The 24,525-nt window shown below is 51.1% G+C and overlaps 1 protein-coding gene across 6 annotated transcripts in view; it reads left to right on the top strand.

Moving 5' to 3' along the window:
* The window catches only part of Hk1 (hexokinase 1), a 101,593-nt gene that overhangs the window by 69,097 nt on the left and 7,971 nt on the right, over positions 1-24,525 (top strand). For all 6 annotated transcript variants that reach the window (XM_039098432.2, XM_039098434.2, XM_039098435.2 and 3 more), the window contains 11 exons: positions 2,340-2,459; positions 5,292-5,387; positions 5,951-6,050; positions 6,158-6,341; positions 9,415-9,570; positions 12,666-12,899; positions 15,810-16,114; positions 17,580-17,728; positions 18,002-18,121; positions 20,235-20,330; positions 20,982-21,081. In XM_039098432.2, coding sequence (XP_038954360.2) covers positions 2,340-2,459; positions 5,292-5,387; positions 5,951-6,050; positions 6,158-6,341; positions 9,415-9,570; positions 12,666-12,899; positions 15,810-16,114; positions 17,580-17,728; positions 18,002-18,121; positions 20,235-20,330; positions 20,982-21,081 — 1,660 coding nt within the window. The remainder of the gene's footprint in view (positions 1-2,339; positions 2,460-5,291; positions 5,388-5,950; positions 6,051-6,157; positions 6,342-9,414; positions 9,571-12,665; positions 12,900-15,809; positions 16,115-17,579; positions 17,729-18,001; positions 18,122-20,234; positions 20,331-20,981; positions 21,082-24,525) is intronic.

Raw genomic sequence — 24,525 nt, 5'->3', positions numbered from 1 at the left:
TGTCCTTGCCGCACAAACGCAAGGTCCTTTTGGTCATTATTTGCCTTGCTCGTCAGAGGGATTGAGTGTGTGCATGCGTGTAGCATGTGTATTGTGCCAGTTGTGTCGGTGTTCATACGCATGCATGCACAAGAGCACAGTGTAGAAGTCAGAGGTTGATGCTAGGTAATCTTTCTCCAACACTCTCTACATTATTTGAGACAGATCTATCATTGAACCCAAAGTTCACAGATGGCCAATGAGCTGTCCCTGTCTCTTCCCTCCCTCCCCAGCGCCAGGGCAGCAGTATGTTACCCCGACTGGCAGTGCATACGTAGTCTCGGGATCCGAACTCAGGTCCTCCCGCTTGCATGGAGAACCTCTTGTGATAGTTGGGTTTTCCATCTTGTGGCTCCAAGTGTTGAACTCAAGGCTGTCAGGCTCCATGGGAAGCACTTAGCTGCTCAGCTCTCTCATTGAGCCCTAAAATGTTTCCTTTGTTATTTACTTATTTTAGCTCAGGCTAGCCTGGAGCTTGCTATGTAGTCTAAACTGGCCTCAACCGCACCATCCTGCTCTTGCCTCCTGAAAGTGAGATTATACGATTGAGTCGTTATCTAGCTTCTGTGTCTATGTGAAAATAATGAGAATGCTGTCCGGAAGGTGATGTGGATTCATTCATTCATTCATTCATTCATCCATTCATTCATCATTCATTCATTTTGTGGTACTAGGTACTGAATCCCAGGCACTGAGGATGTTAGGCAAGCACCCCAGCACTGAGCTACATCCCAAGCTCCTTTCTTACGTTTTATTTTAGAAGACAGGGCCTCTCTAAGATGCCCAGGCTGTCCTGGAACTCTGGAGCCTCCTCCTGTCTCCTCTGGAGCACTAAGACTGTGGGGGTGTCTACATAAGTACAACCAAGTCAGGTTGGCCTGCTCAGCCACCATGGGGCGATGCCTTTGGCTTGGGTTCAAGTGCTGGCTCCGAGTTCTTGGCGTGGCCCTCTTGCTGCAGCCAGCCATCTCAGGCCCCTCACCCTGCCCTTCCCGTGTGGCCGTTCTTCCTTCCTTCTGCTCACTTACAGCAGGAGTGCCTGGAGCCTGAGGTGCAGATGGCTCGCAGGGCTCAGGGACTGACTTAGTAATGGGTTTGTGTGGGTCTGAAGTAGGTCACAGGAAGCTTAGCCTGGTTTCTCCAGGGAGGGTGGTCACGTGCCCCTTCAACCAGAGATGCTGGTGCAGCGTAGCCTGAGTAAGAGTGACTCAGGACCGAGGCATCCAAGTTGGAATAGACTGGGTGTCCCCCCCAACCTCAGCAATGAGTCAGGTCCCCTCCAAAGCTGGCTCAAGGTGACTGTGGCTTGGCACTCTGGCACCGTCCTCCTCTGTCTGGGTTTTAGAAGGCACGAGACTGTCCTCAGCGTCACACAGAATCCAGGGAGCCGTGCTTCCGTGTTCTTTCCAGTGGATTCCTGCAGTCTGTGTATACCTCACGAGTCAGAGCCAGCGAGCTTGCGCACGGCAGTGTCAGAAGTGCACTCTGGGATATTGATAGCATGGCATATTCATATGGTAACACAGTATTGAACGCAGACTGTCCAGGGATGCTGACTCAGACAGCAGAGAGCACAGCCAGCTCCACTTCCACCTATACTCATGAGTGTTCGAAATCGGGGTGCCAGGAGTAACCCCAGATCCACGAAGGTAGCATCTGGGCTTTTGTTGTTTATTAGGACAGGGTTTCACTCTGTAGCCCGGCTTGGCCTTGAACTCAGGGCAATCCCCCTGCCTCAGACTCCCAAGAGCTGGAATTCTAGACATGAGCCGCTGTGTCTAACCTCGGCTCATGTCTAGACTGTCATGTGGGTTTTTGATAGTGTTATACTTTTTTTGGGGTTTGATCCTGGAGGATCAGACAGGGGTGTTATAGTTAAACAGATGCTGTACCATGAGCCGTGCTTGGTACCCCACTTGTACTTCTTGATGTGGGTATTGGCAGGTGCAGAACTATGTGACCTCCATTCCTAGGATCTGTGCATCTTTAGGGGGTGTTCATCTTTCCGTCAGTAGGTTCAGCCATGGAGCTGCCCAAGGATTTCCTGGGCCATCTCTGGGAGTGGCCAGGTCATTCCTCCTGGATAGCTGAGAGACCGCCAATGTGTCAGGGAAGACATTCTGCTGACTCTCCCTGTCTCTGAATTTCCCTCCATGCCTGGATGACCAGCGTTGTGACCTCTGAGGGCTCAGTTCCTTTGGAGGGCTACAGTGTCCTGTGAGAGCTTGTGCTAGCTGTCACACTCGCACAGCGTGCCCTCCCCTGCCCCCAACCTGATGTCCCTCCTCTGTGCCTTCTAGCTTTTCGATCATGTCGCTGACTGCCTGGGAGACTTCATGGAGAAAAAGAAGATCAAGGACAAGAAGTTACCCGTGGGATTCACATTTTCCTTCCCCTGCCGACAATCCAAGATAGATGAGGTAAGGATGCCTTGGTGATGACTGGATTCAGAAGACGGCGGCGGACGCTCTCTTGCGTCCCCTCGCTTATGGGTGGCCCCATGCCTCTTGGTTTTGGAGTTGTTTGTCAAAATTAGCCTGAGGTTGTGGTGCCATGTTTCTTCTTCCCCTTCCTTTCGTGTACCACCCCCAACCCCTGACCTCTTCTGAGGCAGGGTTTTAATGTAGCCCAGGCTACCCTCTGGGTGGTAGCGTAGGATGACTTTGAACTCCCGCTCCTCCTACCTTTACCTTCACAGCCCTGGGATTACAGATGTGCATCGCCGTGCCTGGTTTCTGGGGTGCTGGGGATTGAACCCAGAGTGTAGTGCATGCTCCCCAGGTACAAGGAGCCATTGATGAAGCTCTCATAAATGAGCAAGGAAAGGAAGGCAGACAAGGCCTAATGGCTATGGAGAGAAGTGAGGTCATTCTTCACTGGGGTATCAGGCTGTCTTCTGCCTCAAGAGAAGCCTTGGGTTCCCTTGCTGAGTGCCCCACCCCACCCCCATGACCGACATGTCACATCTGATCTTTCTCATTTGCTATTTGCTGTCTGCTCCGCCCTGTGGTACACCTGTGCTTTGAAGAACTGCGAATCTGTGGAGTAAACAGATTACAGGCTGTTCCTTCTCTGTATGGAGGGACAGAACATCCCCCACCCCACATACACCTATAGATAGACAAACCCCAGGAATACTAATAGTAAACACTGAAGGCCCGGCCAGCCTCTGTGAGCTAAGTGCTCCTGAGTCCCACTTCCGGATGGAGAATCAGGTTGTCCTGCCGCCCAGGGGACAGCAGAGCATGTGTTGGCACACTGGTTTACCTTACTGTAGGACCTTTGTTGATAGGGTCCACACCGCTGCTGTTGCTGCTTCCCCTGATGCTGGCGATGCTGGCGGCTGCACATTTGCTCCACTTGTGGAATTAGCAGGAGGGGTTTGGAGGGCCCAGCAGACCAAGCCTCTCATTTTAGGATGGAGAGCAGGGGCCTCCATGGGGTGACAGGTTATTCACGATAGAACCCGGAGCACTGATCCAGGTCTCACCTCGCATGGTGTGCCCTCTCCTTTGAGTATCTCTAAGATGTTTCTGTCCCAGACTCTTTCCCTCTGTGCAGTCCCAGCTAGACTCTCAAGATCTCCAGCAGCTCAATACCTTCAAGGTATGCAGGTCAGTTGGTTCTCTAAGAGTAGTTCTTCCAGCCCTTCCTTGAATGCCTGCTGTTGTTATGGTGGTGTGGGAGAAAGGTCCCAAGTCCCCAGAAGACACCCAAAACTGTAGATCATGTTGAACTATGCGTTATGTATCTTTTTCCTATACATCCATACCTCCGATAAAGTTGTTTGCGTATCAAGAGATCAATAACCATAACTAATGGAGCAATTCTGTTTACTAAGAGTTTCGTTTTGAAAATACCAAATTGCTGGGCTGGGATATGACTTCGCTCAGTGCTTGTCTAGCCCCAGACCTGACCCCCAGTGTAAACCGGTATATGCTTGTAAGCCCGACAGAGCCATAACCCAGAACTCGGGAGGTGGGGACAGAAGAATCAAACTCAAGGTCATCCTCAGCTATACAATAAGTTGAAAGCCCAAGTTAGACATGTGGGACCCTGTATCAAAGCCACATAACTCTTTGCAAAGTGGCAGTCGATCTAGCAGCCAAGATGGCCACTAAGTAAGTGAGCAACAAGATGGCTAAGTGTTTAATTGGCACCGGGCCAGGCCCTGAGAGAAAATGGCTAGGGATATGTATGGCCTGGCCTCCAGGAAGCAGTCTTTAAAGGGAGGGAGTTGTGTGGCAGAAGGCACATCATCCTGCAGACAGGAGCTAAGGGGTAGAATGATTTGGGGCAGGGCATCGTGGGCAGAGGAGGAGCTAAAAGTGTGACTCTTATCCGCCAACCGGGAACCCCTTCAGGGAACGGCTCAAGGCTGGGACCTCCATCGTCCAAATCTTGACCAATTCCATTATTCTCCCTGTACAAAATGCCCCTCAGTGGAATGGGATACCACCCCACCAGGAAGTAGGTGGCAGGAGCTTGGAGAAAGGACCATGCTTCTGGCCACCTGAGAGCCTGGGGGCGGGGGGAGGGGGACGAAAACAGTGTCCAGGGTCATTTCCAATACTGGCCTTAGTTATAGTTGATCCAGAGTGAAGAAGATCACAGGCTCAACAGGGTTCACCCCTCCTCAGCAGCATGCACACCTCTCGGAGGGAAGCCAGGCCCCCCTTCTTTGTATTAACCCTCTGGAGACTGGCACGGCCTGACAGTCATCATCCCCAACCTGCCGTGTCTATGGCAACCCTCCTGACTGAGAAAAGAGCAATCCAATTAGAACTGTTCCGTTATCTTTTTTTTTTAAGGCCGTGTGTAAAACCACTAAAGTAATGCAAAATGTAATGTAAAGTCTATGTACACCCCCCATTCCCCCAGGAATTTAGGCTTGTCAGCGTCTCTCCTTGGCTGCTCTCCTAGAAGACCTGGGTTCAATTCCCAGCACCCACATGATGACGCATAACTGACTGTAACTCCAGTTGCAGGGGATTGATCCTACACTCTCACACAGACATACGTCCACGCAAAACCATCAATGTACATAAATAATAAACAAATCATTAAAAGAAGAAGTTTTCTCAGGGAAACCCATTAAGTGGATAGACAGACAGATCTATCTCCATCGTGACCTGGTGGCGGCCGTTTGTCGCTGAGGGTGTCTGCTTAGCCCCTGTGCTAGAGTAGCCTTGGAAGCCTTGACTCGCCAAAGCTCTCTGCCTTCAGTCCACTTTTCCACTCCTTTTCCGCAGGCTGTACTGATCACGTGGACAAAGCGGTTCAAAGCCAGTGGCGTGGAAGGAGCGGATGTGGTCAAGTTGCTGAATAAAGCCATTAAGAAGCGAGGGGTAATTTCTCTCTTGGGTTGTGCATAAGTCCGGTATTGGGGGGAAATCTCCGTCTTAAAATGGTTTAAGGTTCACATTGTCAGGCATGGAGGGGCACTGAGGGTGATGGCCTTAATACCCTAGCAGGGGACAAGAATCCCAGGCCAGGGAGTAGGTCAGATGTGAGCTCTCAGAAGTGCCACCAAAAGGTATCTAGTCTGCAGCTGAGACCATCCATGTGTATTCCGCAGGGATTCCATGTTGTTCCGCAAACACGCAGGGATTAGAGGGAGGAGCTGCCTTGCGCATGCGCATGTGATTCTTAGGCTCTCCTTTGGAGGCTTGCCCGGGAATGTAGCTCCATGAATAAAATTCACTCCCCGAAGAATCCTAAGCCAGATAATTAAGGGGACCTTGCAGTTTCCATAATGTAATCACTGCTGTCTAATCCAATTAATTGAGTCCTGGCCGCAGTGAAGCCACCCATCAGCATGGTGGCGTGTGAGAATTGGAGCATGCCTGGTTGGGATTTCTGCGCCCATGTGGGAACTGATGGTGACATTCTCTTCCTTATCGGTCCCCAGGACTATGATGCTAACATTGTCGCCGTGGTGAATGACACAGTAGGGACCATGATGACCTGCGGTTATGATGACCAACAGTGTGAAGTCGGCCTGATCATTGGTAGGGTGTCCCGCCCCCACTTGCTCCCCAGCTCCTTGCTTTGCTCAGCCCATATGGTGCCCTTCCTCGCCTTGTGTGGTCACAGCTTCCCACGTTGTGTCTCCCAGGCACAGGCACCAATGCTTGCTACATGGAGGAACTGCGACACATCGACCTGGTGGAAGGCGACGAGGGGAGGATGTGTATTAACACGGAATGGGGAGCCTTTGGGGATGATGGGTCCCTGGAAGACATCCGAACCGAGTTTGACAGAGAGTTAGACCGTGGATCTCTCAACCCTGGGAAGCAGCTGTGAGTTAACTTCCTCTTCTGGCCACCTATCTGACTCGGGGGACATTTAGCAAAAGACTGGGCCATAAAGCCAGGTAGCCACAAGCGCTGTCACCCATTGGGGTTTTTTCCCCACACTGGGTGGAACTCAGGGCCTCAGCCATGCTAGGCAAATACTCTACCACTGAGCCCCATCTCCACCCTGTAAAATGCATTTATTTTGAAGCAAGAGTCTTACTGAGTTGCCTAGGTTGGTCTTGAACTTAGAATCCTCCAGTCTCTACCTCCTGGGCAGCTGAGATAACATCCCTGCACTACCAGCCTGCTTCAGATGTGCATGATTGGACTATGCTCCTCACTCCGTCAGATGCACGGTGACTGTGGAGTTCATGCAGTTAAAGGCAAGGTGCCTTAGCTGGTAAAGGCACCTAGTGTGTAAACCCGGCAACTTGAGGTCAAGCTACTATTATTAGTAGTAGCATAATTATAATATGTTTAAAGATCTAGGGATGGGCTATATGGCCAAGTGCACTGACTGCTTTCCAGAGGACCTGGTATAGCAGCCCACAATCATCCATAGCTCCAGTTTCAGGGGATCTGACTCCATTTTCTGACCTCCACAGGCACTAAACACACACTTAGCACAGGGTTTCAGGCGAAACCCCCAGAAGTGTAAATTAAATGGCATTCATTTAAGCGATTAAATGGCATTCTTTCTGGGTAATCACCTTACCACTGGGACTAGGTATGTAACTAAGTTGATAGAGTTGCCTGCCAGGCATGTCCGAGGCTCCATCCCTCGCATGGGTGCAGTGACACATGATACTGTATTCCCGTCACCAGGCGATAGGAGAGGGTCAGAAGTTCAAGGCCACCCTGTGCTCTGTAGAATGTTCAAGGACAGCCTAGGCTATGTGAGACATACACAAATAGATTAGGAAGCACCGGACACAGACAAACGTCCTAATCACGCAGTAGCCAGACTCCATGGCCACATATGAGCACGTGCCCTCTGCAGATCCTTGAAGGAAGGTCTTGTCTTACTGTCACACAGACTCGGGTGCAGTGGTAACAGAAGCAACATCAGGCAGGCCATTAGACCCAGCTTGCTTTCTGTCAGCTTGGGGATTCTAGCCTAGACTCCACAGGGCGCTTACCACAGGAGCTGGAGCAGCACCTGAACAGCCAGCCCACAGAGGCTTTCCTGCCAGTCAGGAACAGGAACAATAAAGGCTGTGTTTGAAAGCAGCTTGTGCTGTGCTGACAGGCCAGGGCTGGATGCTCTGGGGCCCGGCAGCATCTTTGGCTGCTGGATGACTCTACCCGGAACACATTGTTTTGCTGTGTCACTGCCAGCTCTGGGAGTGCCAGCTAACCAGCCACTCTCAAGAGGAGGCCTCTGATCTGCCTTGCTTAGGGTTTCCTTCCTGTCCCTGATCAGTCATACTTGGGGCTGAATCTGACTCAACTGTGGTATTAGGGCCTGGGAGCCCTTGGACCAGGTCTTCTGCACGGCCTGGGTTAATTTGTATCCACAAATTCCCCTACAGTGTTTGGACCCAAAGAGGTGGCTTCAGATATGGAGTCAAACCTCACACCACAGTCACTGTGGGATTGGCCCATCCCTGAATTTGCCCCGAGCACCGGGGTGGGATGATTGGCCTTCATCTACTCAAAGCCCACCCCTAGGCATTAGGGTGAGGCCAGTGGCAAAAGATAAATTGAGGGGCTGGAGTTGCCCCAGAGTTGGCACAGGGTTTGCCTAGCACACACAGCTCTGAGCTAGAGCCCCAGTGCTGTGTAAGCCAGACCTCACAGCACACACCCATAATCCCAGCCTTCAGGAGGTAGAGACAGGAGAGTCAGAAAATCCCGGTCGTTCATCCTCTGCTCCGTATCAAATTTAAGAGCAGCCTGGCTTTGTGGGAATTAGTCTCAAGGAAGGAAGAAAGAAAGAAAGGATGGAGGGAAGGAGGGAGGGAGGGAGGGAGAGAGAGAGAGAAAGAGAGAGAGAGAGAGAGAGAGAAAGGAAGAGAGAAAGAGAAAGGAAAAGAGAAAGAGAAAGAGGAAAAAAAAATCCACAAAACCAAAACCCATCCGGCGTAGAGATAAGTTGATCGTATTAGCTCTGGGCCACTTACCAGCTTCAGTTCTCCTGCACCCCTACAGTGAAGATTTAGGGCTCCAGAGCCTAAGGGACTGAGTGCAAACCCAGATCTGCTGTCGATATTCTTCCCTGAATAAGTGAATTGACCTCTGTGAGCCCCAGCTTCCTCAGGGTAAAATGATCTCTAGGTCCCCTGCTGGTGGGAGCCTCTAGGTGGCCGTGCACTGAGGTCCTTCCCTCCTGACACCTCTCAACTCTGTCTTCATCATCTCTGTCTTCTTCACCATCGTCATCTACCAAGGCTGTGACCCACACTTGTACAGGGGCGGGAGAGACGGCTTAGCAGCTAAGAGTGTACACTGCTTTTGCAGAGGTCCTGAGTTCAGGTCTCAGGACCCACGTCAGGTGGCTTGCAACCAACCGTCCCTCATGGTCACATAGGCTCCAGCACCCAGACACCACACAAAACATAATTAATAATTTTTAAATATCTGTCTTAGTCAAAAACCAAATGTACAGGTATAGCACCCTTCCCCCCAGGGAGAACAGCTTTTCCCATCTTCCAAAAGAGGACATTTTCCCTCTGGTGAGCTAGGAACTTCCTGGCTACCTCTATCCGTTCCCCCTGATGGGGCTATGCTGGACGGATGGGAATGACAGCCCTGTGAAAAGTACACCATGGAGTCATGGAGTTGTGTAGGAGATGATCCTTTGCACTGTCACCCCCATCTAAATCCTAACATCCCCCTACCTCCAGGCAGCCTTCCCTGCCTGTCCCTGTCCCTCCTGGGTGGCCGCCCTGTCCAGAATCGGCATCCCTGCCCCCCTCCTTGTTGAATCCCAGGAGGGATCTTGCTGACCCAGAGACTGGGAGCTTGCGAGACAGACACAGCGGGGTCCCCTCTGCTCTTCTGCTGTCCCCGCGAATGCTGACACAGCACTGGAGCAGAGAGGGAACACTGATGCCCGTGGAATTCGCTCCTGCAGGTTCGAGAAGATGGTGAGCGGCATGTACATGGGGGAGCTGGTCCGGCTAATCCTGGTGAAGATGGCCAAGGAAGGCCTCTTATTCGAAGGGCGCATCACTCCAGAGCTGCTCACGAGGGGAAAGTTCAACACTAGTGACGTGTCCGCCATTGAAAAGTAGGTACCATCGGGGGCATGGAAGGAAGGCAGGGGCCTGTTATCTCTTGAGACTAAACAAGGGGAGGGGGTTTCTTATCTCCATGCACCAGGCCTCCTGGGCCCATCTCCCCTTCCCCTCAGATGAACACTCCAGCTGGTCTCCCTGCCCGCACCTTCTGGTCATTAAGAACAGCCCAGGGGACTGGAGAGTTGGCCTAGCATGTTCAGTGCCCAGCACACACATGGCAGCTCACAATAATCTGTGTCTATTTCCCGGGAACCAACACTCTCTCCCGGCTGCTGCAGGCACAGGCGTTCTTGTGGTGCACAAAACACCCATAGGCATAAAAATAAATAAATGTAAGAAGGAAAGGATTTAGCACAAGGGCTTTATGGATGATTTTCTTGTGCGGTTTCAAAACCAGTCCCCTCTGTCACTCTCACCATACACAAATACACACACTCACCATGCTACACAGATATCACATATGTAAACACACACACACACGCCACACGCACCATGATACACAGACATCACATACACAAACACACACACCATATACACACACACCATATACACACACACTATACACACACACACACTATACACACACACTATACACACACACTATACACACACTATACACACACTATACACACACACCATACACCCACACACCATACACACACACACACACACACACACACACACACACACACACACACACCTCTGGGTAAGATCTGGGTCCAGGAAGCAGATGACTCCAGTGTTGAGCCAAGGGGCTGACCAAACCTGGGCCTGGGAATTCTTGGAATTCTCTATCATGGCCGCTCCCAAACCATGTTCTAGGAAGCCTAGAGGTGTCCACTCAATGACTGGAGGGTTTTATGGGAAATAATAGTTTATAGTATTCATTATTTAGAACACTAAAGAAGCCTGACCACTGTGATTAACCCATCATTCCCCAAAACTTCTTTTGAACCCAAAACCTCTCCCGGCTTCCACATGTTCTCTGGAAGTGTTTGAGGAACACTTGTTAATAGTCCAGGCAGCATCCTGCCCTCTGCCCTCTGCCCTCTGCCCTCTGCCCTCTGCCCTCTGCCCTCTGCTGTCCCATAGGATTCTCAGAAGCCACCATCTTGACTCTGAGGAGGGCACAGTGTGGTGCAGTCTAAATGAGCCCCATGCTGTGCATGGCTACCATTCCACCATGTTCGAGTCCTACTTCAGGAGGAATCACATAGCCACGGAAGGCCATCAAGGACACAAAGACATGAGGCATCTCACTGCTCTGGGCCACTGGTCCCCATATGAGTCACCCCCACAGTGTGTCCTCACTGGTCCTGAGGATTTACATCAGGGCCAGTGGAGCTTCACTAGCTCTGACAGCTCGATGCACGGCCATCTCTGTGGCTGAAGAGGCTGCTGGGAGGGTCTTAGTCAGGGCCTCTATTCCTGCACAAACGTCAGGACCAAGAAGCAAGCTGGGGAGGAAAGGGTTTATTCAGCTTACACTTCCACACTGCTGTTCATCACCAAAGGAAGTCAGGACTGGAACTCAAGCAGGTCAGGAAGCAGGAGCTGATGCAGAGGCCATGGAGGGATGTTACTTACTGGCTTGCTTCCCCTGGCTTGCTCAGCTTGCTTTCTTATAGAACCCAAGACCACCAGCCCAGGGTTGGCACCACCCACAATGGGCTGGGTCCTCCCACCTTGATCACTAATTGAGAAAGTGCCTTATAGCTGGGTCTCATGGAGGCCTTTCCTCAAGGGAGGCTCCTTTCTCTGTGATAACGCCAGCTTGTGTCAAGTTGACACAAAACCAGCCAGTACAGAGGGTAAGAGCTTATTCTCTGCCCAAGCTGTGCGTTGGAGTTTGATATAGGGTCATTCTCCTTCAGCCCCAGCCCCGAGATTCCGTGTGTGTGTGTGTGTGTGTGTGTGTGTGTGTGTGTGTGTGTGTGTGTATGAGTATAAGAGTGTGTATGTGTGTGAGAATGTGTGTATGTATGAGTGTGTGTGAGTTTGTGTGTGTGTGTATGAGTGTGTGTGAGAGTGTGTATGTGTGTGAGAATGTGTGTGTGCGTGTGTGCACATGCGTGCGCATGCTGTAATTTAACCTTAGAGTCATTGGCAAAGTCAAGAGAGCACCTGCCTTCTTCATTTTGGCCTGGTTCTACCACTGGGTCTTTGGTTACTGAGAACCATAACTATAATGCAAGGGGGAAAGGACAGAGACAGACAGGCAGACAGGAGAAAGATTGTTTTAAAACCCTGTATAACGGGGTTGGGGATTTAGCTCAGTGGTAGAGTGCTTGCCTAGCAAGCACAAGGCCCTGGGTTCGGTCCCCAGCTCTGAAAAAAAGAAAACAAACAAACAAACAAACAAACAAAACCCTGTATAACAACAACAGAACAATGCAGTACATCTGAGTGAAACCAACAGAAGATACACAAGACACATGCAGATAAATTAGAATTTTACAGACAACATTGGTATATATGTGTAAGCAAGTCAGATGCTCCATGAGGGGAGGGTCCCCTCAGCTATGTTAATTAACCCCCAGGTAAAACAGCTCTTTTTTTCAGCTCTCACCACAGCTTTCACCACATGAAATCTCCCCTTTCGAAGGCCTGGCATGACATACCTGGCCTGGTAGCATTTTCCCACCAGCTAGATATTTCTCATGCAAGAGCACCCACCCCAGGCGTTCCACAGAGCTGCTCCCATGCCAGGCTGGGCAGTGGGTTCTGTCTTCCCCACCATTGCCTCCCAGCTCTGATAACCTCTCCACAACCTGGCGTGAGCCTAAACTCTAACTCTCTCTCTCTCTCCCTCTTTCTCTCTCTCTCCCTCTCTCTCTCTTTCTCCCCCCTCCCCTTCTCTCACTCTCCCTCCCCTCTGTCACTCACTCTCTGTCTCTCCCCCTCCCCCTCCCCTCTCTCCCCCTCTGTCTCTCTCTCTCCCCTCCCCCTCCCTCTCCCCTCTCTATCCCTCTCCTCTCTCCCCTCTCTCACTCTCTCTCTCTTTCTCCCCCTCCCACTTCTCTCTCTCCCCTCCCCCCTCCCCTCTCTCTTTCTCTCCCCCTCCCTCCCCCCTCCCTCCTCCCAGGGATAAGGAAGGCATTCAAAATGCCAAGGAAATCTTAACCCGCTTGGGAGTGGAGCCGTCTGATGTTGACTGTGTGTCGGTCCAGCACATCTGCACGATCGTCTCCTTCCGATCAGCCAACCTGGTGGCCGCCACGCTCGGTGCCATCTTGAACCGCCTGCGGGACAACAAGGGCACACCCAGGCTGCGGACCACGGTTGGCGTGGACGGTTCTCTCTACAAGATGCACCCACAGTGAGTCCACCCCATCTGAGGCCAAGGCCCTTCTCCAGAAGGCAGACTGCACGCCCAGGGTATGGTTTGGGAAGATAAGACACGGCCTGGTTCTGGGAAGCAAGGCTAAGAGTTGCTCGTCTGGGACGCCTCGCCCCCAGGTGCCTTCTCACATGTTCACAAAGCTTCTGCAGTCCACTTTGGTCTCTTTCTCCCAAGGTGAGATAGAAGTTTCTCCAGACAGGAACGTGAGGTGTAGTGTGTCTACAAACAGGCTGCGTTATATCCCTTTACTCCACTAGAGCTGGAACTTGGTCATAGGTATTCTGCATTTTTTGTTTTGGTAGTTGTTACTGTTACTGTTACTGTTACTGTTACTGTTGTTGTTGTTGTTGTTGTTGTTATTGAGACAGTGATGTAGCCCAGGCTGGCCCAAAATTTGCTGTGTAGCAGAGACTGGCCTTGAACTGATCTTCTGGCCTCTGCCTCCAGGATGCTAGGATTGTAAGCGTGTGCTGTCATGACTGGTGGCATCCAGGTCCTTGTCTCAGAAGCTTCCGATATGAGCCTCAGACACTGCTGCTTCACATGGGCACGTGTCAGCTCCTGCCATCCGAGAGCCAGAGATCATCATAAGTGATCTCTACAGACCGGGAGAGGCTTTTCTGCTGAGCTGCCTTCTTGCTTGCTGATGGTGCTGGCCCATCCTGAGCTTCGAAAGTCTCCTGGGCCCTAGAAAATGTGGCTGAAACTTTTGAAATGGTGGAAACTAAATTCTGAGCCTTTGCTGAGGTGTAGCAATCTCTGCCCAGGGCGTTGGTTTTTGGCGTTGGTTTACAAGACCAAAGCTCGAATTTGCAGATTTGCAGCCTTCCCACTGGGGACGCTTGCACAAATGCATGGACGTAGTTCCCGGAGGCCAAGGGGGCTAGCCTTACGCTAGCTGGGAGATGCCAGCCTCCAGGTTTACAATTTTGCTAATTTTTTTTCGTATTTTAAAGATATTTGAAAGAGAAAATCAACCATTCCTTTCTTTATCCTTTCCTTTTCTTTTCGGTCCCCTTAAGAAGCAGCTTTTTCTTTGGAATTCTTGGCTAATTTTTTTTTTTTTGACAAGAAAGCCTCAAGGTTTATAGCGTCACATTAAAACTTGTTAGGGCTGAGCGTGGTGGTCCCATTCCTTTAACCCCGACACTGGGAAGGCAAAGGCAAACTCCTTGTGAGTTTGAGGCCAGCCTGGTATAACTAGTGAGTCCCTTATCTAAAAAATAGGCCAGGCTGTCACTGTAGCTAGTCGTCACTACAGTCTGGTGGTGTGGAGTATCCATGCTGGACAGCATGCTGGGGTGGTGTTGGTGGGTTTCCCTGCTCCAAAACTACTTCTGTTTGAACCTTTACCTCCTTTTAATAACTTAGTTCTATTTGACGTGCATTAGTGTTTTGCCTACACAATTGTCTGTTGAATCTCCTGGTAGTGTAGTTACAAGCAATTAATTGCTGGGAATTGAACTCAGGACCTCCGGAAGAGCAGCAAGTGCTCTTAACCACTGAGCCATCTCTCTTGAACCCACACCTTCACATTTTAAAGAGTAAACTTGACCTGGCCTGATGGCTCAGTCGGGAAAGTGAGTGTTACACAAGTTGGAACACGTGATGCGCCTCCCTAAGGACCCAAGACAAGTACAACTGCATGTACCTGTAGTAGCAGGGGGAGGGTAGGGACAGAATTTCCCCGGGGCCTGCTGGCCAGCCTGTCAGTGAGCCCTAGATTCAGGAGAGACCCTATCTTTAAAAATAAGGTGGAACGCAGTTAAGGAAGTTGCCTGAGGTTAACCCCTGACCTCCAGGCCTGTGCTCACACGTGGGTTCATGTCTGTAGACCTGCTTGTGAGTCCTCGTCTGGGAGCCTGTGCTCGAACACAAAGACTAACTCAGAACAGGTGTTTCCTATTTCAGAATTACTAGCAACTTGAGGCCATTTACAAGAGTTTCAAAAAGAATAGAAGTAGTTCTTAAGCCATGCCTTGGAGGCAGTGACTGTTGGTATTTTGGGGAAATGGCTTTTCCTGTTTCCTTTGGCCTGCCGCCATCCAGACCTGAGACCACAACCTCTGTCTCAGGCTGGCCTAAGCTTTTCTTCTAGAGAAGGGGAAGAGCCAAGTGAAATAAAAATCAAGAACCAAGAGGGATTCTTGAGCTCTGCCTCTGAGTCAATGCCTGTGTGGGCTCCTTACTAAACCTGTTCGTTTCCCATCACTCAGCCAGACGCTGGTCTGCGTTGAGTCCAAGGTCAGTACTGGCTCAAGGTCGCTTGCCACAGAAGCAAGAGCTGGCATTCACCCTTGTTTTTGGATCTGACTCTGAAGTGCTTGCCTTTGGCCCCTGTGGTGCTATAATACAGCCGAGAACAGAAACACCCCCGACCCCCTCTTTGGTCATTTAAAGCAGAGGTTTTTTTTTAATCGGTTATTTTATTTATTCATATTTCAAATGTTGTCCCCATTCCTGGTCTCCCCTCCTGACCTCCTTCCTGTCCCATCTCCCCTCTGCCCTGAAGTGAAGTCTTGCTATGTAGCTCCATCCTGCTTAGAACTGACTCTGTAGCCCAGGTTGGTCTGGATTTAGCAGTCATCCTGTTTCACACAAAGATGGTCTGTGGCCCTCAAATTTTCTTGTAGGTAATAAGCATAAAATAACAAGCCTCTCCCTTTTTTGTTGTTATTGTCTTAAGCAGTTTCAGATATGTTTTTAAGTGTTACGCATTGTTTGTACAGCAGGTACCTAGAGGCTGCATTAGGAAAATAACAGAATAGAATTAAAGCGTTCTGACCAGAGGGAGAGTCCCCAGCCGCCCCCAGCTGTCCCCAGCAGTCCCCAGCAGGTAGCCTGATCCAGCCCGCCACGCTCACCCACTTCCACTTCCTCCTGCAGGTACTCCCGGCGGTTCCACAAGACCCTGAGGCGCCTGGTGCCTGACTCCGACGTCCGTTTCCTCCTCTCAGAGAGTGGCAGCGGCAAGGGGGCCGCCATGGTGACGGCAGTAGCCTACCGCCTGGCTGAGCAGCACCGGCAGATTGAGGAAACCCTGGCCCACTTCCGCCTCAGCAAGCAGACGCTGATGGAGGTGAAGAAGAGGCTACGGACAGAGATGGAAATGGGGCTGAGGAAGGAGACCAACAGCAAAGCTACTGTCAAAATGCTGCCTTCTTTTGTCCGGAGCATCCCGGATGGGACTGGTGAGGGCCTGATGGGGCTGCCACACTTCTGTCCCAGGAAGTGGGTCGGGTAGGGATGAGTAGGGGACATATTGGACTCTCCTGAGGATGCTGTCGGATTGGCCATGTCTAATTTTACAAGAGCTGGCATCTTACACAATCCAGTGTGTGTGTGTGTGTGTGTGTGTGTGTGTGTGTGTGGACTTAGAGCACTTCAGTTTTCCTCCCAGGCTAGTGTTCTTTGTAAAACATTGTTGGAACTGCACAATGGGAAACTGGCATGGCAGTACATACCTGTGCTCTGAGCGCTCAGGAGGCTCTGGAGTTCAAGGCCACACTCAGCCACATTGTGAGTTCGAGGCCAGCCTAGGCCGCATGAGTCCAACCAACAGAAGAATTCACATGGTCCTCATCTTTTAAGTAGTGTCAGGGTATGCATGAGGGAGACAGACCTGGGGCTTCGCATCCCTGAGTGTTCTACCCCTCACTGAGGCTAATTCTGTGGCCACACTGGAGAGATTCTTGGGGGCACCCTCAGAATAATGATTGTGTGGTATAGAAAATACATCCTCACCTCCATCAGCATCTGCTTGGTGAGGCAGAAGTGGGCCAGGGTGTCCTCAAATTCAGTGGTGTTACTCAATCACCGTTCACTCTCGCCCACGGTCAGCAGGTCAGTGGGTCAGTGGGTCAGTGGGTCAGTGGGTCAGCTGTGTGATTGCTAATCCAGGCCAGGGTCTGCTGATCTCTGTTGGAGGTCAGCTGAGAAGCCAACTTCAGTCTTTATACCCAGCACAGGGTGGCTGGCCATGGGTTTCCCACCCTTGGGTCACTGTGGCTCTACTACTGGATAGAAGCAGAATCTGGAGGCCAAGGCTAGGACTGGCCCAGCTTTGCCTATGCCTCTCCCTCTGGGTCCCAGAATCCAAAAAGAAGAGAAACAGGTTCTTCCATTTTTTCAGTAGCAAGAACCATACACCCAGGTTGAATGGTGGTGGCACACACCTTTAATCCCAGCACTTGAGAGGCAGAGGCAGGCAGATCTCTGAGTTCGAGGTCAGCCTGGTCTACAGTGTGAGTTCTAGAACATCATGGCTACACAGAGAAAACCCCGTCTTGAAACAAAACAAAACAAAACAAATAACAAAGAACCATACATCCACATTGCAAAGAGGGAAGCCGGGCTGTGGTCATTTTTAGATTTATACGTTGATACAAATTATGCAGTTTTATATGAGAGTCACTAAAATGAAGATATTGTCAGGCTTTTAAGAAACGGTGAAGTTAACTGTGACAAGTAGAACCCTCCTGGGGCCACCGTTCTGATGCCAGACCAGCTTGTGACTGAGAGTCTAGACCATGCTGTATACCCCAGGGACAATTCACAGCAGTCCCCGTAATGCTGGATGGGGGACTTCTGGGGGTTACTGGCCACCAAGATGCACTCAGCCACCTGAGGCTTTCTCTGTGCCCTTCCTTGTGACAGAACACGGTGACTTCCTGGCCTTGGATCTTGGAGGAACGAATTTCCGGGTTCTGCTGGTAAAGATCCGCAGTGGGAAAAAGAGAACAGTGGAAATGCACAACAAGATCTACTCCATTCCCCTGGAAATCATGCAGGGCACCGGGGATGAGGTGAGGCGGGCACAGCTGGCCAGTGGCACTGGTGGTCATGAGATAACGCGTGTCTGCCATATCACGCTGTAGCTACGGCCCCGTGGCCCTAAAGCATCAGGGCCTTTGAGCCCGTGATACTCCAGTGACCGAGAAGTTCCTGGAGAAAGTGTGCGTGCTTGTGTGTGTGTGTGTGTGTGTGTGTGTGTGTGTGTGTGTGTGCGCGCGCGCGCGCGCATGCTGAAAGTGTGAAACCGAAGAGAGCCTGGGTAATCTGTTCCCTTTCTCTTAAAGCTGTTTGACCACATCGTCTCCTGCATCTCTGACTTCCTGGACTACATGGGGATCAAAGGCCCCCGGATGCCTCTGGGCTTCACCTTCTCATTTCCCTGCCATCAGACGAACCTGGACTGTGTGAGTCTCTTTCCTGTGGACCCAACAGTGTTGGGTTCGGGTGGCTAGGGTTTTTGCCCATTTCAGTGACATCCCAAGATGTCTAGGACAGCCTTACATGCCTCATGGGTCACCCTCTCCAGAGCGTCCTAAGACTCTACTCTTCAGCCATTGCTGAAAGGAGCTGTCTTCATAGATGGTGGTGGCAGCACTCTTAATCCCAGCACTCAGGAGTTGGAGGCAGGCTGATCTCAAGTTCCAAGCCAGTCTGGTCTAGGCTGTCTAGGACAGCGAGGGTTACACAGAGAAACCCTGTCTCACAGAAGCCAAAAAAACAAACAAAAACCGGAGCCATGGCTTTTGAGAACCTTTGGGGCCTCCGGGCACAAAGAATGACCTTCATTATAGAATTTGTCACACTTAGTGGCTCACCAGCTCCTCTTTCCTTCCTCCTCAACCCCATCTTCCCCCTACTCCTTTAAGCCCAGGCTGGCTTCCCACTTGCTCTGTGGCCATGGCCTTCTCTTCTGATGCCACTGCATCCACCTCCGAGATGTTGGCATTGCGGGCATGCGAGACCTCACTGGGCTTTTGCCCACACCAGGCAAGCACTCTGCTGACTAGCTACACCCTCAGCCCCTGGCGGCTTTCCTTTTGGCTGCTTGTATGGCAAGATGCTGGATGCCCCTAGGCCCTGGCACAGTGCCCTGTTAGAACAAACCTTTAGTAAATACTTAATCTATGGGACGAAAAGGGTCCCAGATGGGGGCGTGGGTCTCCCCCACCCCCGTAACAAACTAAGGTGTGGGTACAGGGTGGAGGGTTCCTGTTAGATCTCAACCCAGGACAAATCTCGCTCTCTACCTGTGGCTTCTCCCACACTTTTCTCCCTACCCTCTCTACCCTAAATCTCCTGGGGGCTGGACTTCCGTTCTCCCTCCCCCAGCTTGATCCCTATATATCTTGGTTCTTTAGGCTATGCCAGGCTCCTTGTTTTGGCTGGTGACTCCTCTCTTGCTCTCCTCCCTTTCTCCTCTATTGGTCTTGTCTAAGTCTGCCTGCCTGCCGTGTTCAGCCTGGGCTCTTCCCTCTGCTTTCTCCCTTAAGTCTACAATAAAAACCATCTCCACACTTTAGGAGTAGGCATGCCCTCCTCTTTCTTCTTTCTTATTTTCCATCCAGTTACAGTTTCTGTCCTTAGGGGGGCTCCTATGTCCGTGCCGGCATCAGAGGCACGAACCAGGCACTCTGCCACTGTGTGGGAAGGGCCAGGCGTGGGTGGACATATTGTGTGCAAAGAGGGAGAAGGTGGCACAGAATCCCTGAGGGAGGAGCCAGCCTATCTGAAAATATACAGTTGGCCATGCATGGTACAAGTGGAGACACGGCCAGGGAGGGGCCTGAGGGATGGTTTAAGGCCTGATTGGCAGCACCAGAAGAGCTAAGTAAGGTAATATCAGAAAAATTCCAACCTAAGGAGGTTTACTACAGCCATGAAAACACAGGAATTAAATAATTTCAGACAAGCAACATCAAAAGGAGGGAAGCATACATAAAGAGAGAGAGAGAGAGAGAGAGAGAGATGCTCACACATATAGACATGCACAACTCTAAACATTTTTTAAAGGTTGGGGCTTATGTTGCCCAGGCTAGGAATCTGTTACACACATTCCTTGTGTAGCCAAGGATAGCCCATAATTTCTAATCTCCTGCCTCTATCTCCCATGGGTTGGAATTATGAATGCCTACTATCATACCTGATTTGTGCGGTACTGGGGATCAAACACACACACACACACACACACACACACAGCACTTTTCCCCAAGAGCGTATAAATTCTATAAAGTAACAACAGGCTTACTACAATTTTGCATTCCTTTAAACAAGTCCACAACCAACCTTATGTGCCTCCGTTTCTCCATCTGTGAAGTGGGTTTGGAAAGCAGATGTCTGTGGGGATGGTGGGAGAGGACCAGCCCACAGGATTCCACTCATGCTTTCTTGTACTGAGTGTGATGCTGGCACAGCAGCCTCTGTGGTTACTGCCTGGGAGGTGGGGTATCACAGTCTCCTGACCGCAGAGTGGCCTGAAGGTTCCTCACCTAAACTCTCTGGGTGCCTTTCCTCTTTCAGGGAATCTTGATCTCATGGACAAAGGGTTTCAAAGCCACTGACTGTGAGGGCCATGATGTAGCCTCCTTACTGAGGGATGCGGTGAAGAGGAGAGAGGTAACTTGATGTTCCTAAGATAATGTCTGCCTTTGGGGAGGGGTGTTACAAAACTGAAACTTGCTTTTTCTGTGAATTATTGGAATGCCGCAGAAGCATGTGATTTGGAGGTCGTATGCCCGCCCACCACCCACTCCAGTCACTGCCAGCGTTCTAGTGACACTGACACTTGTCCCTTTTGTATCATTAAGGGATGACATGGGGCTGGTGAGATGGCTCAGCAGCTGCCACCAAGCCTGAGGGCCTGAGTCTGGTTCCTAGGACCCACATGGTGGAGGGAGAGAGTCCTCTCCTGTGGTTTATCCTTTGGCCTGAGCACACGTGCTGTGGCATGTGTATGTACACATACTAAACAATGGTGAAGAATGGTCCACTCAGGGAGAGAGAAAATCATGACTCACAGGGACAGAAAGATGGAAAGTTTCTGACAGTGCACACACCCGGGACCCGCCAGGCTTTTCAGAGTGCAGGCCTCCGACATGGATGGCCCCGTTGGTGGGAATAAGCTTATAGGCAGTGTTGCCACTTAGTGAACACAGTCAGGAACTCAACCCTGCTTCCCAGAAGCGTGCAGTCCAGAGCCTGGACTAGCGGGGCGCAAGCCAGGGCTAGCTGTCCCTTCCCTACATACGTGTCCCTTTCTTTTCAAAGGAATTTGACTTGGATGTGGTGGCTGTGGTCAACGACACCGTGGGCACCATGATGACCTGTGCGTATGAAGAACCCACTTGCGAAATTGGACTCATCGTGGGTAAGTGCCGTCAAAGGGTCTCTTCTCTAGGAAGGGGACACTGGCGTTTACTCGTTTTTAGAAACCCAGCAGCTCAGTCCTTAGTGGGGAAATGGTTGATCCGTGGGTACCATTTTTACCCCCTCTAGCACTCTGTATGGAGGCAAGCTGCACCCCATGATGGCTGCACATCCATTAGGATTGGACCGTCCGTCAGTGAGCTCTCCAGGAACGAGGCACAAAAAAGCTCATGTGTTCTGGGTAGATGGAGTGGGGTGGCTGAAACCAGACCATGTGCAGACTCAAGGGCTAAAAAGGAAGTAGAGACCATCTCCACTCCTGACCATGTTGTAGCTAGCTGGGAAGGGCCAGTCTGCTCTGGGGCACCATTCATGGTCTGTAGCCACCGTCTAAGTGACCCCAGCCCTGTAGGTTGTTTTCTTGTGTTCCAAACATATTAGAGGTCTAGACCTCAAGAGGATTAAACCCTGTGTGTGTGTGTGTGTGTGTGTGTGTGTGTGCGCGTGTGCGCGCGCGCGTGCACACGCGCGCACTCATGCGCTCATGTGATGTATGTACAGTGTGCGTGCAGGAGTGCATGTGCCACACAGTGCCTATGGAGGTCCAAGAACCACCTTAGATATTGGTCCTCACTGCCACCTGCTGATATAATAAAATAACCTAACAGAAAAAACCTAGGGGAAAAAGGATTTATTTTAGCCCTCAACTCCAGGTTACAAATAGGCAAGAACCTGAAACAACTAGTCATATTGTAGCCATAGTCAAGAGTAGAAAGAAATGAATGTACAGACTCACTTGTTTGTGCTCAGCTTGATTTTCCCCCTTATCCTGGTCAGGACCATCTCCTAGGGGATGGTGCTGCCCACAGTGGGCTAGGATTTCAACTAACATAAGATTCTCCTTCTACCCAATGCAGACAGCCCCTCCTCTTCCCAGGTGATTCTAGGCAGTGTCAAGTTGACAGTTAAAGTTAACCATTGCACTCCCTAAACACTTTCTCAGTCACTTCTTGGACACCTTGAGATCATTTTTTAGCGTCTGAAGGTTGGGATGGGCCTCACGCAGGCTGCATGGGGGAAGCTTTTCTATGTGTTATGAAGCCACTTGTAACCACCAATGAAACAGAAAATCAGGAAGCACAGCCTGATAAAAGGAATTCAGCTCCTGCCCCTGAGATTTCATTCCTTTCTTCCTTTTGGCAAAGCGGCCTCCACCCTGCCCTGCCCGGCCCTGTCTTTTGCCCATGTAAAGCTTAGGCGGGGTTTAGGTGAGACCTGCAGACCCAGCATGACTGGGCATATTCTCATTGAGGCCGGCCTCACCTTCCTTGCTCCAGAGAGGAGCTGCTGCCAGGATTCAGCCAACTTTCCCTTGCCTCTGTCAACCAACCTCTTGGTTCAGAATTCTCATGGCCAGGGAATACAGTTTGCGTATTTCGGCTTTCTTTGCATCTCTGTTTCCCATGGCTCCTTTTCTTTTCCCCCTCCTCTTTTGTACTTTGGGTAGAAGGGAACCGAGAAACCAAAAAGAATCCAGCAGTGGTAAGGGTAGGATGGGGAGCCTTACCCTTGAATTGAGGGAAAGCTTGCTCAGCTCACGCCTGCAAGCTTTATGGCGAGTGCAGTTGATAGGAAGCAACATCTCTGGGAGCCTCACTACAGACCCCCTTGAGTCATGGAGTGCTAATGGGAACGTGGCCGCTCCGGGGTATGGCTGCAGAGAAGGCCTTTATTGTAGGGATGAGGGAGAGTTCAGCCAGAGGCATCTGGAAGAGGCCAGACTGAACAGGGCTAGCAGAATAGAGACTGGGCCAGGAGAGGTGGAGGGGGGTCAGGGGAGAGCAGGAGAGGGAGAGAGGCCGAGGGAGGGAGGGTTGGAGTGGTGGGGGGGAGAAGAACACTCAATGGACGAGATGGCTGAGTTATATAAGAGAAAAGCTGGGGGAGTTATGGTTAGGGGGCGGGGTGAGAAGTGTGGGAGGAGCCACAGGTACTGGGTGAGACTTGTCCTGGGTTCTTTGAGACTTAGCAAAGATCTTCATAAATACAGGCTTCAGGGCATCTGTGGGAAGAGTTTTCAGTCTCCGCAGTAAGAGAAGTCCAGGGACCACAAGCCAGAGGTCATGGTGTTAAAACTACTGTACAGCAGGCTAGCAGCGGGGGTCTCAGCGGACTGAGGGCAGGCTAGCAGCGGGGGTCTCAGTGGACTGAGGGCAGGCTAGCAGGGTGGGGGTGTCTCAGTGGACTGAGGGCAGACTAGCAGCGGGGGGGGGGTGGTCTCAGTGGCTAAAGGCACCTGTTGCCAAGCCTCATAGCCTGAGCCCAATCCCCAGGTTCACGCTGCAGTAGAGCGAGAGAACTGAACTCCCCTGCAAGGTGAATTCTGATTCCATATCCGTGCAGGCTCATACATGTGTGTACACTCACAGTTTCAAAATAAAGTAACTAAAAAATAGTGAAAATAATGTGCCTCCCATTTCGGGTCCATAGCCCCTTGTAGGCTAAAACTGCACCAACTTGTGCTCCTTCCCAGTCTTGGGGGATACTGAGTAAGATACACTCTAGGGAGGTCAAACGCGGACACCAGAAGCTTCCCGGAAACCACACACCCACCCAGAGGAACTCTCCTTGTCCTAGAAGCAGCAGATACTCTATGGTGTCTGTGCGCTGTTTGGTTTTATGTTTTATGTCAATTTGACCCAAGCCAGAGGCATCAGAGGACTGAACCTCAACTGAGGAGATGCCTCTGTAAGATGAGGCTGTAGGCAAGCCTGTGAGGTATTCTCCTAAGTAGTGATTGATGGGGGAGGGTTCGTCCCGTGGTGGATGGGGCCGTCCCTGGGCTGGTGGTCCTGGGTTCTATAAAAATGCAGGCTGAGCAAGCCATGGGGAGCAAGCCAGTAAGCAGCACCCACTCCTCCATGGCCTCTGCATCAGCTCCTGCCTCCAGGTTCCTGTCCTGCTTTGAGTTCCTGTCCTGACTTCCTTTGGTGATATTTAAGCGTAAGCCAAGTAAACCCTTTCCTCCCCACGTTGTTTTGGCGGTGGTGTTTCAGCACAGCAATGGTAACTGTAACTAGACAGTCTGTGGTACCAGCAAGGCAAGGAGCTGTTGCTTAGAAAGGTGGGATGTGGCCCCGCACTCAGATGCTCGCTGACTAGATGTAGTCACCACAAGTGTACGGGCAAGGTATGAAAGTAGACCATCCTCTGGTTACTGTGTGTGTGTGTGTGTGTGTGTGTGTGCGCGCGCGCACAGTACCTCCTGTGTTGTAAAAGCATATACCAACATAAATGCAGCACTGTCTGAACCGGCTGACAGGTTAGACTTTAGGCAAAATGTAAATTAATCAAAGTTGGGCCTCATGGGTCGGCCCCACCCACCACGGGCTGGACCCTCCCCAATCAATCATTACTTGAGGATTGCCATAAGTTCAAGGCCAGC

Source organism: Rattus norvegicus, chromosome 20 (assembly GCF_036323735.1).
Source record: "Rattus norvegicus strain BN/NHsdMcwi chromosome 20, GRCr8, whole genome shotgun sequence".
In the NCBI taxonomy this organism is placed as follows: Eukaryota; Metazoa; Chordata; class Mammalia; order Rodentia; family Muridae; genus Rattus; species Rattus norvegicus.
The sequence above is the reverse complement of the archived record's forward strand: the minus strand, read 5'-3'. Positions and strand labels throughout refer to the sequence as shown.